This window comes from Poecilia latipinna, unplaced genomic scaffold (genome assembly GCF_001443285.1).
Source record: "Poecilia latipinna isolate Pla-1442-1.1 unplaced genomic scaffold, P_latipinna-1.0 Scaffold1331, whole genome shotgun sequence".
Classification (NCBI taxonomy): domain Eukaryota; kingdom Metazoa; phylum Chordata; class Actinopteri; order Cyprinodontiformes; family Poeciliidae; genus Poecilia; species Poecilia latipinna.
This window is the reverse complement of record NW_015113947.1, coordinates 141,579-154,360: the sequence shown is the minus strand read 5'-3', so window position 1 is coordinate 154,360 and position 12,782 is coordinate 141,579. Positions and strand designations below refer to the sequence as shown.

General features: G+C 42.8%; 1 protein-coding gene across 13 annotated transcripts in view; it reads left to right on the top strand.

Moving 5' to 3' along the window:
• The window catches only part of plecb (plectin b), a 94,153-nt gene that overhangs the window by 20,411 nt on the left and 60,960 nt on the right, over positions 1-12,782 (top strand). For 3 of the 13 annotated variants that reach the window (XM_015055685.1, XM_015055684.1, XM_015055686.1), the window contains exon 1: positions 7,247-10,750. The exons of 6 other annotated variants lie outside the window; for them this stretch is intronic. In XM_015055685.1, coding sequence (XP_014911171.1) covers positions 7,507-10,750 — 3,244 coding nt within the window. In that variant the 5' untranslated portion in view covers positions 7,247-7,506. Of the gene's footprint in view, positions 1-7,245; positions 10,751-12,782 lie in introns of those variants that run through there. 4 more of the 13 variants (XM_015055683.1, XM_015055687.1, XM_015055688.1 and 1 more) reach the window with 3 other exon arrangements.

The following is a 12,782-nucleotide window of genomic DNA, read 5'->3' as shown; positions in this document are numbered from 1 at the left end:
TTTATTTATTTTATTTTTGCAGGTGACAATTTTCATTTCTTTCACAATTTGCTCTCTAAGGAACCGAATATGAATTTGGCAGAATTGTGACTCATCTTGTGCAACCGCACTGCAATCCTCTTGACTTCCAAATGGTGCAAGGCGTCTGTCTCTCTCTCTCTCTCTCTCTCTGTCTTTCTCTCTTTCTTTCCCTCGCCAAGCCCCGATCCCTCAGCACCGTTTCAGCCCGAGCCGACGTGTGGCTCTCTCGCAGAAAAGAGCAAGAGAGAAAGAGAACACGAGAGCTGGTTCGGATTTTCTGTCCGGATCCAACTGCTGGAACTTGTTTACAGCACAAAGTGTTATTGTATTCACCAGTTGTTTGTAGAGTTTACCACTGAGGTCTGACTTCAATTACGCTCATGTTAAAATGGAAGGGGGGAGGGGGGGACAAAGATATTTGGCTTTTGTGCAATATTCCAGAGGAAAGACTATAAGTGCGGGATAATGGCTTTAAATAGTGGAAGGGTGGAAGATTTCCATTTGTGCTGACTCTCAACCTTTACTTTAACTCCTAGCAGGTGGGCTGCAGTCCAGCTTTAAGGGCTGCTGGGGGTCTTGCATGGTTGAATACACCTGGACACTTCAGCAGTCAGTGACACTAAGTAAGAATGAACGAGACTTGGCAAACCTTGACTTCGCAAGCTTTTTTTTTTTTTTCTGTGACAGAATTTCTTTCCACTCTAAAAAAGGAGAGTCATTGTGATCCATGTTTTGTAGTGTCAGGAGTTAACAGAGCAGTGAAGAAAGTCTTCCCACCCTCCTTGTCCACCTGATGGGGCTGTTTCTGCTTTGTCACTCTTCAAAATTTCCAATCAAATTCAATATCAAATAAGGATTTCCTTAATTAGAAGCTTCTAAACCAAGTTGCTTTCAAAACCTAACCCGACCAAAATAGTTTTAACTCAACCACAATGGTGAATTTCAAGGCCTCAACGGCATGTGTAACAGCATCTCGGTGGAGTTTAATTGCAAACTTTGACTAGGCCACCCAAAAGGGCTTTCTTTCTTTTTTTTTTTTTTTCTTTTTAAAGGTGCTGGTGTGTTTCTAAGATTTGTTCTGTCGGCTATTCCAAGTGTGCTTGAGCTAATTTGAGCAGCGACACGATCTCCTTCAGGACTTTCTCCTACAGATCAGATTGAATGGCTCCATCGGACATTTTTCCAAGGTTTCGTTTTTGCCAATGTTTTTTTATTCGTTGTTGAAACATTAACATGCGGACCTTCGCTGAAGAAAATGACAGCTGCACCACAGATGTTTTCCTTCGTTCTCTTTACACCTTCTGGATGATCCACTGATGCAACATGTCGCAGGGTTGTTCCATGTTTTCTGAATTTTTGCTGTAACTGTACAGTGCAGATGTCAATGACTTCACCTATTCTCGCGATTCTTTTGAGTTTTTAAAATTTGCTTCATGTTGTCCGATTGGTTCAGCTCAGTGACTGTTTTAGGTCTGAGTTTGCATTGGGAACACAAATAAAAAAAGGCAGAAAGCTGAACTTGCTTTTATTCTCCGCTCATACCTCAATCACTTCTTCTTCTTCTGACGTCAATTTCAGCTTCATGTTACAAAAGCTGAAGCTTAATCCTTTCCATACAACGCCACATTGCCATTTTTTCCCCTTTTCTCAGTAGTAAGAGTTACACGGACGTTTCTTCGGGAGAAAACGCTTGTCTTGCTCTAAAGTTGCACTGAAAACATTCAAGTAACTCTAAAGGTATTTATGAGACAAGTAAAGCTTAGCTTGGCAGAACCGCAAGAGCAGTTCCTTCAGTGGTTTGATTGATTTCAGAATGTTTAGCAGCGGAGCAAAGCTTCCTCCGGCGTTTTTAGCTTTCCGTTGTCATCTCAGCCGTCCAAGAGTTGATTATTTCTTCTTGCAACAGAGTGAGAAATGCCAAAGACACCTCTTTCACCACCTCCTGTCAGACAGTGCTGCTTTGTTTGGAGCGTTACCACGGTTAACCCCGCTTCTAACGATTTACAATTGCGTTTAGAGAGCTTTATTTTTCTCCTCTGGTCATAATTCTTCTGTCTGTTCATAGCACGTAAACATCTCTAAAGCCAAAATTTATGCTAGCAGCATCTGGGTCTTCTGCCAACCATGTGCTGCCCAAATGGTTGTGACTGTGCAGACTCTTGCTTGCCAACCGACAGTCATGTAGAGAGATAGTAGGAGTTTTTAGGCAAACTGGATAGATCAATGCAATTATCCCAAGGGTAGATAAAGGTCAGTCTATAGCAGAAGCTAATGCTTTACTCTGCTTGTGTTTCAAAGGCTAACATCTCTCCCTATTTAAGTCCTATCTTGGCATCATGCAGACCTGTTCAGACGTAGGTTAATGTTTTGAAGTTGGGATGACTGCTTTGTGTTGTCTCTGTGACGATCCTACAATAGTTAGGTCATAGATTTGTAATAGTGTTGTGCAAAAGTAGTCGTATCCTTTTTTGTAAAAAAAAAAATTAGTCAGATAAATTCAACTTATTTTCACGTGATTTGATTTGATAGACCAACACAAATGAGTATGTAATTGTGAAGTGCAGCAAACATTGATGCATGGTTTTAAATAAAAGTGTCATGTGCATTTGTATTCAGCTCTACTTTAATTTAGCTTAATGTAACTTTTGTTAAAAAAAAAGTTTTTTTGTTGTTGTTTTTTTTACATGTTTGTTGAAACTGTCACTACATCAGAACAGTTTGGTATGAGAGAGATGAGCTCAGAAAAAACCTTAGCTCCTCTGTTGTTTCCCAGTGCTTCCAGTACTAGTACTATGTTTTTGGTCTGTTACCTCACGGAAACGCCTCTTTGTGATTTGTAACTGACTTTTTCTTGGCACCCGTTAAAGAAATGCCTCAAAATGTCACTTCCTATATCAGCTTACAGGAGTTTTTACTGAAATATAAATTGCCTTCCTGACTTAAAATACATTTCCTTACAAGGATCCCCAAGTTTAGCACATTCACACATCAGTTCTGTCTGGGGCAACACCTGTCCCATCGGGGGAGGGGTCACGTGCCTCACCAGTCCCACTCTTAGGACAGGCTCCTTAAATTAGAATAGGCTTTTCATCTGGATGAAAAGTGAGCACGTGCACATTGGAGAAGCATTCATCACCTCAACAGAAGTGCAAGTCATGATTTTTAGACATCTGCCCATGTTCATGTCTTGACCAACTCAGTTATAACCAAACATTGATGATTGAACTATCCTAGCCAACTTACAAATAGCTAGCTGATGGCGATAGAACAGAAAAGTCATTCTTTCAATCAGTTTAAGAGATAAAAAAAAAGAAGTCATCATCTCTGATTATAAGGTATGAATACATTTTGAGAGAAACCACCAGTACTGCAAGTTCTTTGATATTGATGAAATTCCTGTGAAAATAGTTACATGTTCTGAAATCTTCATCTTCCTTCTGGCTAAACATAACATAAATGTGATAGCTGGTTGTTGTTGTTGTTGGGTAAACGACATTACTGAACGTAGATCAATGAAGTTTTTTGTTGTAAGGTGTATGTGCTGAGCTTTACATTTTTTGTGGAATGCCTTGGGTCCGATATCAGGAGGAACGACACACCATTGAACACCCCAGGCAGTGGGGCTTTACTTTGGGCAGTTTGCCATCTTCAAGAAGGTGGTGGTGACAAGTCTATTCTGGGACATGGGGAGGTCTGAATCCGCAGAGGCAGACTCCTAACTAGGAAGTTGCTCAGATAAGCCATTGTCCTTTTATCTGTTCAGTCAATTACGTCATATTTATTTCAGTTTTCCGTTTGTTGCTGTAATACTTGTTTATGATGTGTAATGTAATGGTTATGCTTATCTTGTAGGGGTATAATGTAATAACTAAACCAGCCTGAACAGATTAAAACAGATACAGAAAAGAAGTGGGCAGATAATGATATCTGAACCTACATTCAACCTAGATTTTACTGATCACTTCCCACAATTATTAGTGAACATGATCACTGACATGATCAGCCAGTCCTCTGTGTGTCTGTGTTTGACATTGACAGTCTTAATGGATGTTGACATTTCTTCTTAGCCAATCACTTTAGATAATTTCACCTTAAACTTGCTCCCAACTATTGCAGCTAAAGAGTTGGCGGGACAAAGACCAGAATTAATCTACAGTGGTATTTTCTTTTAATTCTGTCTATGCGAAACAGTTTGGTGGAAACTGAGCCTGAGCTTTTTAGCTGTAGTAATGGTTATATAATCAACGCTGTATTCATTGTCATAAAATGGTTCTGTCGTAACCAGACGGACACTAAACAGCCTCAGGTTGTTGTAAATCTTCAGACGAGCTTGCCTTATCCCACGCCTGTCAGCCATCAAAAAGTCACCCGGCGATGTAAAGCCATGGAAGATATGTAAGAGGAACAGAATGTTATGCCTACAATGAACCACCCATCATTCCACAATGTTAAGCACACCAAGGCATATGTCTAAATATCTCCCACAACTAAAGAAGCTACCATAGGCTGAAGTTCAATGGCAGAGACAGACATGATGTGCGTACTGCACTTGTCCTTGACAGGGTTCTGGTGTGTTTATGTCTCAAATTTACCATGCCAGTAGGTCACACAGACCTCTTTCATCATTTTAATGTCCGAAAATCAGTTGGTCAACATTTTACACACAGGACAAGAAGCCCTGTGTGTAAAATGTCCAGACACACTCACAGTAATGGACTGTATACAACAGTAAACAGCAGATAATTAAGCAAAATTTGTTTCTTTACAATATTTGGGCATGGCAATATGAAGGCCTTACAGGGACATTGTAGGAAAAAAATAAATTATCTTTCTTGTGCGAACCAAATAGTTTCACATGCACATCAGACAGCATCTTGTGCACAGCAGATAGTATCTGCTATGCACGAGATATGTGGTGCACACCAGAAAATATCTGATATGCACGAGAAAGTGTTTTTTTTTTTTTCTTTTCCTCAACGTCCCTTTAGATGCTCCTTATGGGGATGCCCACAGTGTACGAAATTACTGCATGCATTGTAAATAAAAAAAAACAAAAAAAAAACGACCTAGCAAAACAACATCTTCACTGTCTTGCCACTGGAATGAGGATGGATGAATGATTATGCATGCAATTTATAACCAAAAAATAATACAAACTGGTTATAAATTGCATGCATAATCAGTTTTCTGTTACACAGAATTCCAACTTTGATTTCTTTCCAGATTAGTTTATATATTAAATCTTTTTTTTAAAATAGAAACCAGAGAGCTCAGCCCCTGGGGACTCCATGGTTTACAATGGATTCCACTGTATCATTAAAATATGAAAGTCTCAAAGTCCACATATCATCTAGTTTTGCATTAACAACCAGGTAGATATTAAGCAGTTTTGTGCACAGCATGCCAGAGGACTTTAAAATCAAATAACCCACTTTACCGCTCAGCGACGTGCCGAAATAAAGTATGAAATTTTTAACAAGCCTGTGTACAATGGAACTGAATATCATAACCTGTCACCTACTCGGCCGCTTCTTCACTGTGAGGCCATCTCTGTCTGACAAGTCGGTGAGGAAATTCTTGTTTCACAATGTCAGAATGCCTTTCTGGTCTAATAAGCACACCTGAGAATTCCTGTCTTCATCTACTCCTCCCATTCTTTTGTAGTTTTGCCTTTGCATGCATATTATGAAAAGATAAATCATATCTGCTCTAGGTGGATTGTTTTTGGATGTGGCCTAAGGCATCAACTCTGAGTCTGACTCAAAAGCATGTCAGGCAACCTTATAGTATCAAATAGATTGTTTTTATAAGAAAAAATGATTTAAACTAACTTATAACAAAAAGTGTGTTCAGCTGGCTGATGGTTCTGTGCTGTAGACTGGAGAGAGAGAGAAAAACGTGTCTCCCTCAGACTTGGCTTGCTTTATTTGACTGTTGCCATGGTAAGCAAAAGGCAAAACAGTGTTTGGATGTGTAATGGAGGGGCTTCCAAAAAAAACAGCAGGAGGAACTGCATTATTGCTTTGCCTCTCATTCACCGCCACTATAATTTTACTACCAGATCACTGTGTTGGTGTCCAGTGCCGTCTGCTTACAGTAAATCCCCATCTTCTCTGTGCGATTGAACATGAGCTGCTCCGCTCCAAGCCAGCAGTTGTCAGCTACCCTTCCAGTTTTTCTGGCTGGGGGGACGGGACACTTTCTCTGACACACAGAGAGACGAACAGGAGACAGATGTACAGAGGAGAAACGGGATCTTGGGGATGGAAATCGGATATCTGGTTCCAGGCGGAGCAGGAGAAGGCATCGCTATAATGCGCAACTCTTTATTTAGTTTCGAGAAAGAAAAGAAAAAACTGGTTTACAAGTAGATGCTCTAAAGTTAGCGGTTTGAAGCAGAGACACAACTTTAGGCAGCTTTACAGGCTGTTGCATCAGTTTAATGCTCAGCTTTAGGAAATGCCGTCTGCTGCTTCTTATGGGGACCTGGACCCCCTCAACACACACACACCCATAGATAGAAGTACACTGTTAGTCATCTAGGCAAACTTAGTTTTTGAATCATTGCGTACCTCGTCCTTATAAAACACACATTTACATATGTACGTCTCATTTGTCTGTTTATTTAAAGAAGCCACACCTTAAACTTTGTGTGTGGAAACCATTTAGTGATACCTGATGCGGAAATGTGTAAAACTCGACCCCTTTCACAAGCGCATGTATGTGTGCACCCAATCAACCCAGGAGAAAACTCATCTCGTTTTCTCCTCACTACTATCTCTGACATATTTGCCGGACGGTCGTATGAGACAGCAGCGGGCGGGTGTGTGTGTGCGTGTGTGTGTGTGTGTCAGCTGGCTAGAGGTGTGCATGTGTGCGCTGAATCGGAGGCGTGTTTTCCTCTGTGGGTGGGTTTCTCTCTGTGAAAGTCAGAACAGCAGAACATGTGCTTGTGGACACTTTTTTAGACGTGCTTTGCTGCACTCGTTTGACTCTAAATCGTTCTTGATTTATTTGGAGACAACTTTTCCCCCCCCCCTCTTTTTGTTTTGTTTGTTTTAGTGAGAATCTTTTTCCATGCCCACTTTTTTTTTCTTCTTCTAAGAATAAGAAGGTAGGTGGAGTCAGACTGCGAAGTGCGCTTCACTCCCTCCCTCGCTCACACGCGCTGCCTTTCTTCCATTCTGTCATTGCCCTCTCGGCAGAACTGAGACTGTCCATGCCCGGCCATTCTAAGTGAAGAGGGGACAGCACACTTTTTGGCTTTTTTTTAAAAAAGAGGAATTTTCTATTTCTTCACAAATAAACTTAAAGGATCAGCAAGACCCCGAGGAAGAGACAGTAAGAAAACTAATGCTTTCATCTTTCAACTTACTTTAAATTGAATTGAGAAGCACATGACAACTGGTTTTTCCAGTGGATTCTTTACTACGAGTGGTTGACTTTTTTTTTTTTATTAATATATTTCAACTGACTTAAAGCACAATGGTTGCTGGAATGCTGATGCCGATGCATGAACTAAAAGCCATCTATGAAGTATTATTTCGAGATGGCGTTATGGTGGCCAAGAAGGACAAAAGGCCTCAGATCAAGCACCCGGAAGTACGAGACGTGACCAATCTCCAAGTAATCCGTGCTATGGGCTCTCTGAAATCTAGAGGCTATGTACGGGAAACATTTGCTTGGAGACATTTCTACTGGTACCTGACCAACGATGGCATTGTTTACCTGCGCGACTACCTCCACTTGCCCGCTGAGATTATTCCAGCTTCTTTGCAGAGGGTTAGAAAACCAGCTGCTACCCTGGCCTTTGCTCGCCGCGCTGCCCAAGTCCAGTCTGTGCAAGGCCCTACATCCTACGTTCCCAAGCCAGGTCGTAGGGATGAGGCCGAGAGCCAAGAAGCGTTAGCTGAACGCAGAGGATACCGCTATAAAACGATGGATCCAGGAGAACGAGGGAATTACACCGATAGGACCCCTCGGTTCAGGGGCCGTCCACTTACTGAGGAACCAGTGAGGCCAAAGTCGTCACTGGAGGCTAGGGACCAGCATCAGCCTCTCTACAGGAGAGGAGCCAGCTTCAACAGCGAATCAGTCAAAGAGGCGGAAAGCACCAAAAGATTCACTCATCAGGGGCCTAATGTAAGAAATGAAAGGCAGGTAGTGTCACAGGAGAGAAGAGTGTTGGATGCTCAGAAGATGAACTCCAGTTCTGTTCCACTTCAAACAGCAGCTTTGATGCAGGATGAGTCCCAGGCCTCTCTGATCTCCTCCTCAGTGGCCTTACCATTAGCTGTGGCTGCAGCTGGTGTGGCTGCAGGTGCAACACCGTCAAAGATGGCAGTTAGCTCGTCTGCTGCTCATAAGAGTGTCAAAATTACAAGTGCTGCAAAACGAGAGGTTTCTTCTTTGAAATTCACTGAGGAGATCAGTTTGTTGGTAGCCGAGCTTCCGAGTAGGGATGCCAAAGAAGACGAAACAAAACTGGCTGAAGTCATGGCACAAGAATTGCCAATGCCCAAACCGGTTCTTACAATGGAATGCGCTCATGAAACCTCCAAAGTTTATTCTGGCTCTGTTGCCTCTGGAAACATTAGACCGGTTGATGCTGATCCTAAAAAGCAAGAGAAAGAGGAAGTTATTGATGAGTCAGTTAAGGCAACTGAAAAAAAGACCCAACCCCTGGTGAAACTTGAAGTAGGCAGTAATATCAAAGAGAAAACTGCCAAAGTCAACAAGAAGACCACCAAAACCAATAAGGCTAACCAGACCAGTAGCCCATCATGGACCACTGATGAAGCGAATGGTATCTCCAAGATCACAGTGACTCAAGAACCTGTCCAGGCAGAAGTAAGCTCACCAGTTCTCACTGCAAAGCCTGACACTAAGGAACTCCCTCCTAAAAGGGCACAAGTAGCAGAAACCTCATCACAGGAAGTTAACACTACTCCCAAAACTGCACCTGCTTCAGCATCTCAGACAAAACAGGAAGATCCAGAACTGATCCAAAAGAAGTATGTTGCAACAGAGATGATCGTTAAACAAAAGGAAACTAATCTAACAGAGATGCCACATCCCAAGAAGGATGAAACGGTGTCGCCACCAGAGGCCTCTAAAGTTTTAGGGCAGGACCTTAAAGTTCAACAGGTCATCCATTCATCTCTCTCCACTCAGAAGGATTCTGCAACAGAGGAGGGTAAAGATGCTAAACAAGCAGGTGAAGGGACCCCCAAGTCCAAGAAAAAGAAAAAGAAGTCTCCGGGTGAGATTTCCAAGATCACTGTTGAACAGGATCAACCTCAATTAAAGGCAAAGGAGAAAATGTCAGAAAACGACTCCCAGGAAGTGAAGGTAGAAACCTTCCATCAGAAAACAGTAATTACCTCTGAGCTCCTAACTGTGTCTACCTCTGTAAAGACAGAAGGGGAAGCCAAAACAGACAGTGACCGTAAAAAAGCTGACGATCAGCTAAAGAAGGAGACATTTACAAAAGCTAAGATGAAGCCAGATGATGTCCCACCTGCAGCAGCTCATGCAGCTGTTAAAGCAAAAGATAAACCTGAGGAAATCACTGTCACTGCCACCACTCAGGAACAAATGTCTCCCAAATTACAGGCTGCAGCCCCTGACATGGACCCAGGAAAATCTCAGGAAATAACTGTTTCCAATGTGGAAACAGTGACTGTGCAGAAAGTGAGTCAGGTTGAGCTCATGCGAGAGAGCGCAAAACTTGAGGAAAAAATACCAGCGGGCCAGTCAGACTCTGAGAAAGTAACTGCTGAGGCTACATCCCAACACAGCACAGAGAAAGTTGCAGACAAGCAGCCAAAGGGGAAGAAAAAAGGGAAAAAACAGGTTAAGGTGTCACAAGAGAAAGAAACCATAAACACAAAGTCTGTCCCTATGACTGAAGGAGAAACACTGTCATCCATAACAACACTGCCTACAGCTGCAGGCAGGGATAGCCCTGCTGTGGCCTTTGAAATGACAGGAACTAAAGTTTCTTCAAAGATGACTCCTGAAAAAATGTGCAGTGAGGAAGTCGGGCAGGCAGCTGCTGTGCTCTCTGAGGCCCCGACAGACAAAGGGGAGGTGGAGCTAACGCAGCCCTCTGCAGAAAAAACCAAGCGGGAGGTTCCGAAAGCAAAAACATCTTCCAGTGCGAGGAAAGCACCCGCACCCGAAGATTTAGCGTCAGCTGAGGCACAGGCCAGCCCTCTCTCCAGGCGAGAAGAGCCTCCCAGAGTTGCACAACATTCAGCCAGGCAGGCAGCAGAGTGCAGCACACGGGAAAGGCTCTCTGTCTCAGAGGCCTCAGAGCACGAAGAAGACAAGAAGAGGGACTTGTTGGAGGACACACCCTCTGCTACTGCCACACCCGCAGCCCAGCCTGACCAGCCTCACCTGGGGGACACCAGTGAGTCCAACATCGCCGACACAGACGAGGGCAATATGAGGAAGAAAATAGTAGTGGTGGAGGAGATAGTTGAGGTGAAGCAAATCGTTAGCCCTGAGGCGACCGGGCAGCAGTCACCTCCCCCACCTGTGAAGAGGGCAGAGGAAGAGGAAGACGAGGAGCTGGACCTAGATGTTCTGGAGGAAATCGCCCTAGAGCGAGCTCTTTTGGCCGAGGCCGCAAGGGTCAAGGTGCAAGGGGCTTCACCTGACTACGACTGGGACCACTCACTGGCGGAGCCAGAGGAGAAGACATGGCCCAACTTCTTTGAAGGTTTGTTTGAATGCATGTCAACTCACCTACTTCCTGCACTGTCCTAATCTGTCTGCGCACGTGATGGAGTTTTTTTTTTCTTGCAGTTAGGATCCCACCTTTCTTTTCTGACATGTGGGAGGTCTTAGTTAAGGTTTTTCAATGACAGCTCTGTTGCTGCTTCAAGCAAACACAGTTTACAGTTTTCTTTCCTCGTTTATAGTAGGGAGAAAAAAAACCTACTTCTCAGTACTCGTTTTTTGCATACCGTTAATCTTGGAGTTTCATGTTGCCAGAGGCTTATCCTAGATGTGGAGACGGTCTCCTTTTAGGAATTGTTTCAGCATGTGGGTGTGAGGAGACCATTGACATGTGGCTGTGATTTAGCCATGTGTGCTGAGACAGATCAGGCATTAGCTGCGCTGCGGTTGCCGTCGTGTTGAAACTGTCAGTTGCAAGACAACTTTTAGATGTGAACGCTTCAAATTTTGTGTTTATTGCTTCATTAGCTAATTCTGCAGGTAATGTTTTCCTGCATAGAACCGGAGAATGCTACGCTGCTAAAACAATTACACTTTTTTTGGGTGGGGACTCCCTGTCTGATAAATACTCTGTCAAGGCATGTTTATGTTTAAGATGAATAATCTCCGGGGACGTCTCTGGGCATTTGCCAAATGGATTATGCAGAAGTGTTGTCAGTCCAACAAGGTGGAGCTGTTTGCTGAGATTCAGCCTCACCACTTCTCTGCAGACATTGGTTTGTGTGAGTTAAAACCCATCTGAACTGAACTCCAGGAAGGTGTGGCTCTCTTCTGGGAGCTTTGCTCCAGTAACAGTAATGCTGTACTTTTGGCTCTGGGTTACATTCCCTTTTTTTTTTTTTTTTTTTTTAACTTTCTTTATCCAGTCTGTCACTTATTAGAGATAAGTGCATCTCTTGAATACTGTTCTGTAATGGTATAGCAGGGGTATGGGAGTTATGTTGGTAATGTGATAAGGCCATTATGTGCTCTCTGCCCTTGGTGTGGAAGTGAAAGTTGCAAAAGCTCCCCGATCAGGTGCCACACAGCGCTGACATTTGCAGAACTGAAATGTACATTATGAAATAAGCTATGAAACGTGAACATGTAACATAATTTTATATTTCACGTAGTTTAGAAGTGGAAAAAGCTAGTGTTTTCCATCATTTGTGTTTTGTTTTTTTTAAACTTTTACATGAGATATAGGTAGGAGCTGCCTGGGCGTTGTCTGCTATGGGTGTGAAAGACTGAGGAAGTTGGAAAAGGTTTGTTCGCAGCTCCATGGGTGTGTTTGTTTGGATCCACACGTGACGGCGGGTCTGTTTTCAATTAGCTGCCTGGCTTCTTGATTTGATCTGGTTACTCATGAGGAAATCGAGTTCAAGAGACTTTGTAGCTCACACACACAAACGTACATCTCATCTTAAGCACATTATGTCACTTCAGCAACTACAAATGCCTCTGGTGCGCACCAACAACTGATACCAAACATTTAATTTCACCTTTGACTTCTGAGGTTTGTTTGTGACATGAACACAGCAGTGCACTGCTGACATCTGCTGTCCATGCATCGTCTGCACTGACCAATTGCTCTGACTGCAGTCAGGCCAATCTTTTAAAGGAAAACTTCAACTGATAAACCAACCTCGGTTTCTCTAATTTAGATGCATTTATGAGTATTCATGAGGGTTTATTACTGCCCTTTTAGTTTTATTAATGTTTTAGCAATTACCTAGAGTCATATATTTATGTGCAGCGCTAGTTATAGCTTTAAATTCCAGAGAAATTTACTGCTGTGAATTAAATGGCCAACCCAGTGGAGCTGACAAAAGCCTAACCCCTACATTTTTCTTTTTTTTTTTTTTTTTCAGGCATCTTCACTTTCGAAATGTTAGTCTTTTCTTTGTATCAGTGAAGTGAATACCGAGGACGGCGAAACATGTTTTAATAAGTATGGCTTACGATGGAAAGGAATTTGTGGAGATGAAACACTCGAAGTCGTTTTTTGCTTCGCCTCCAGGGAAGCCTTTGAT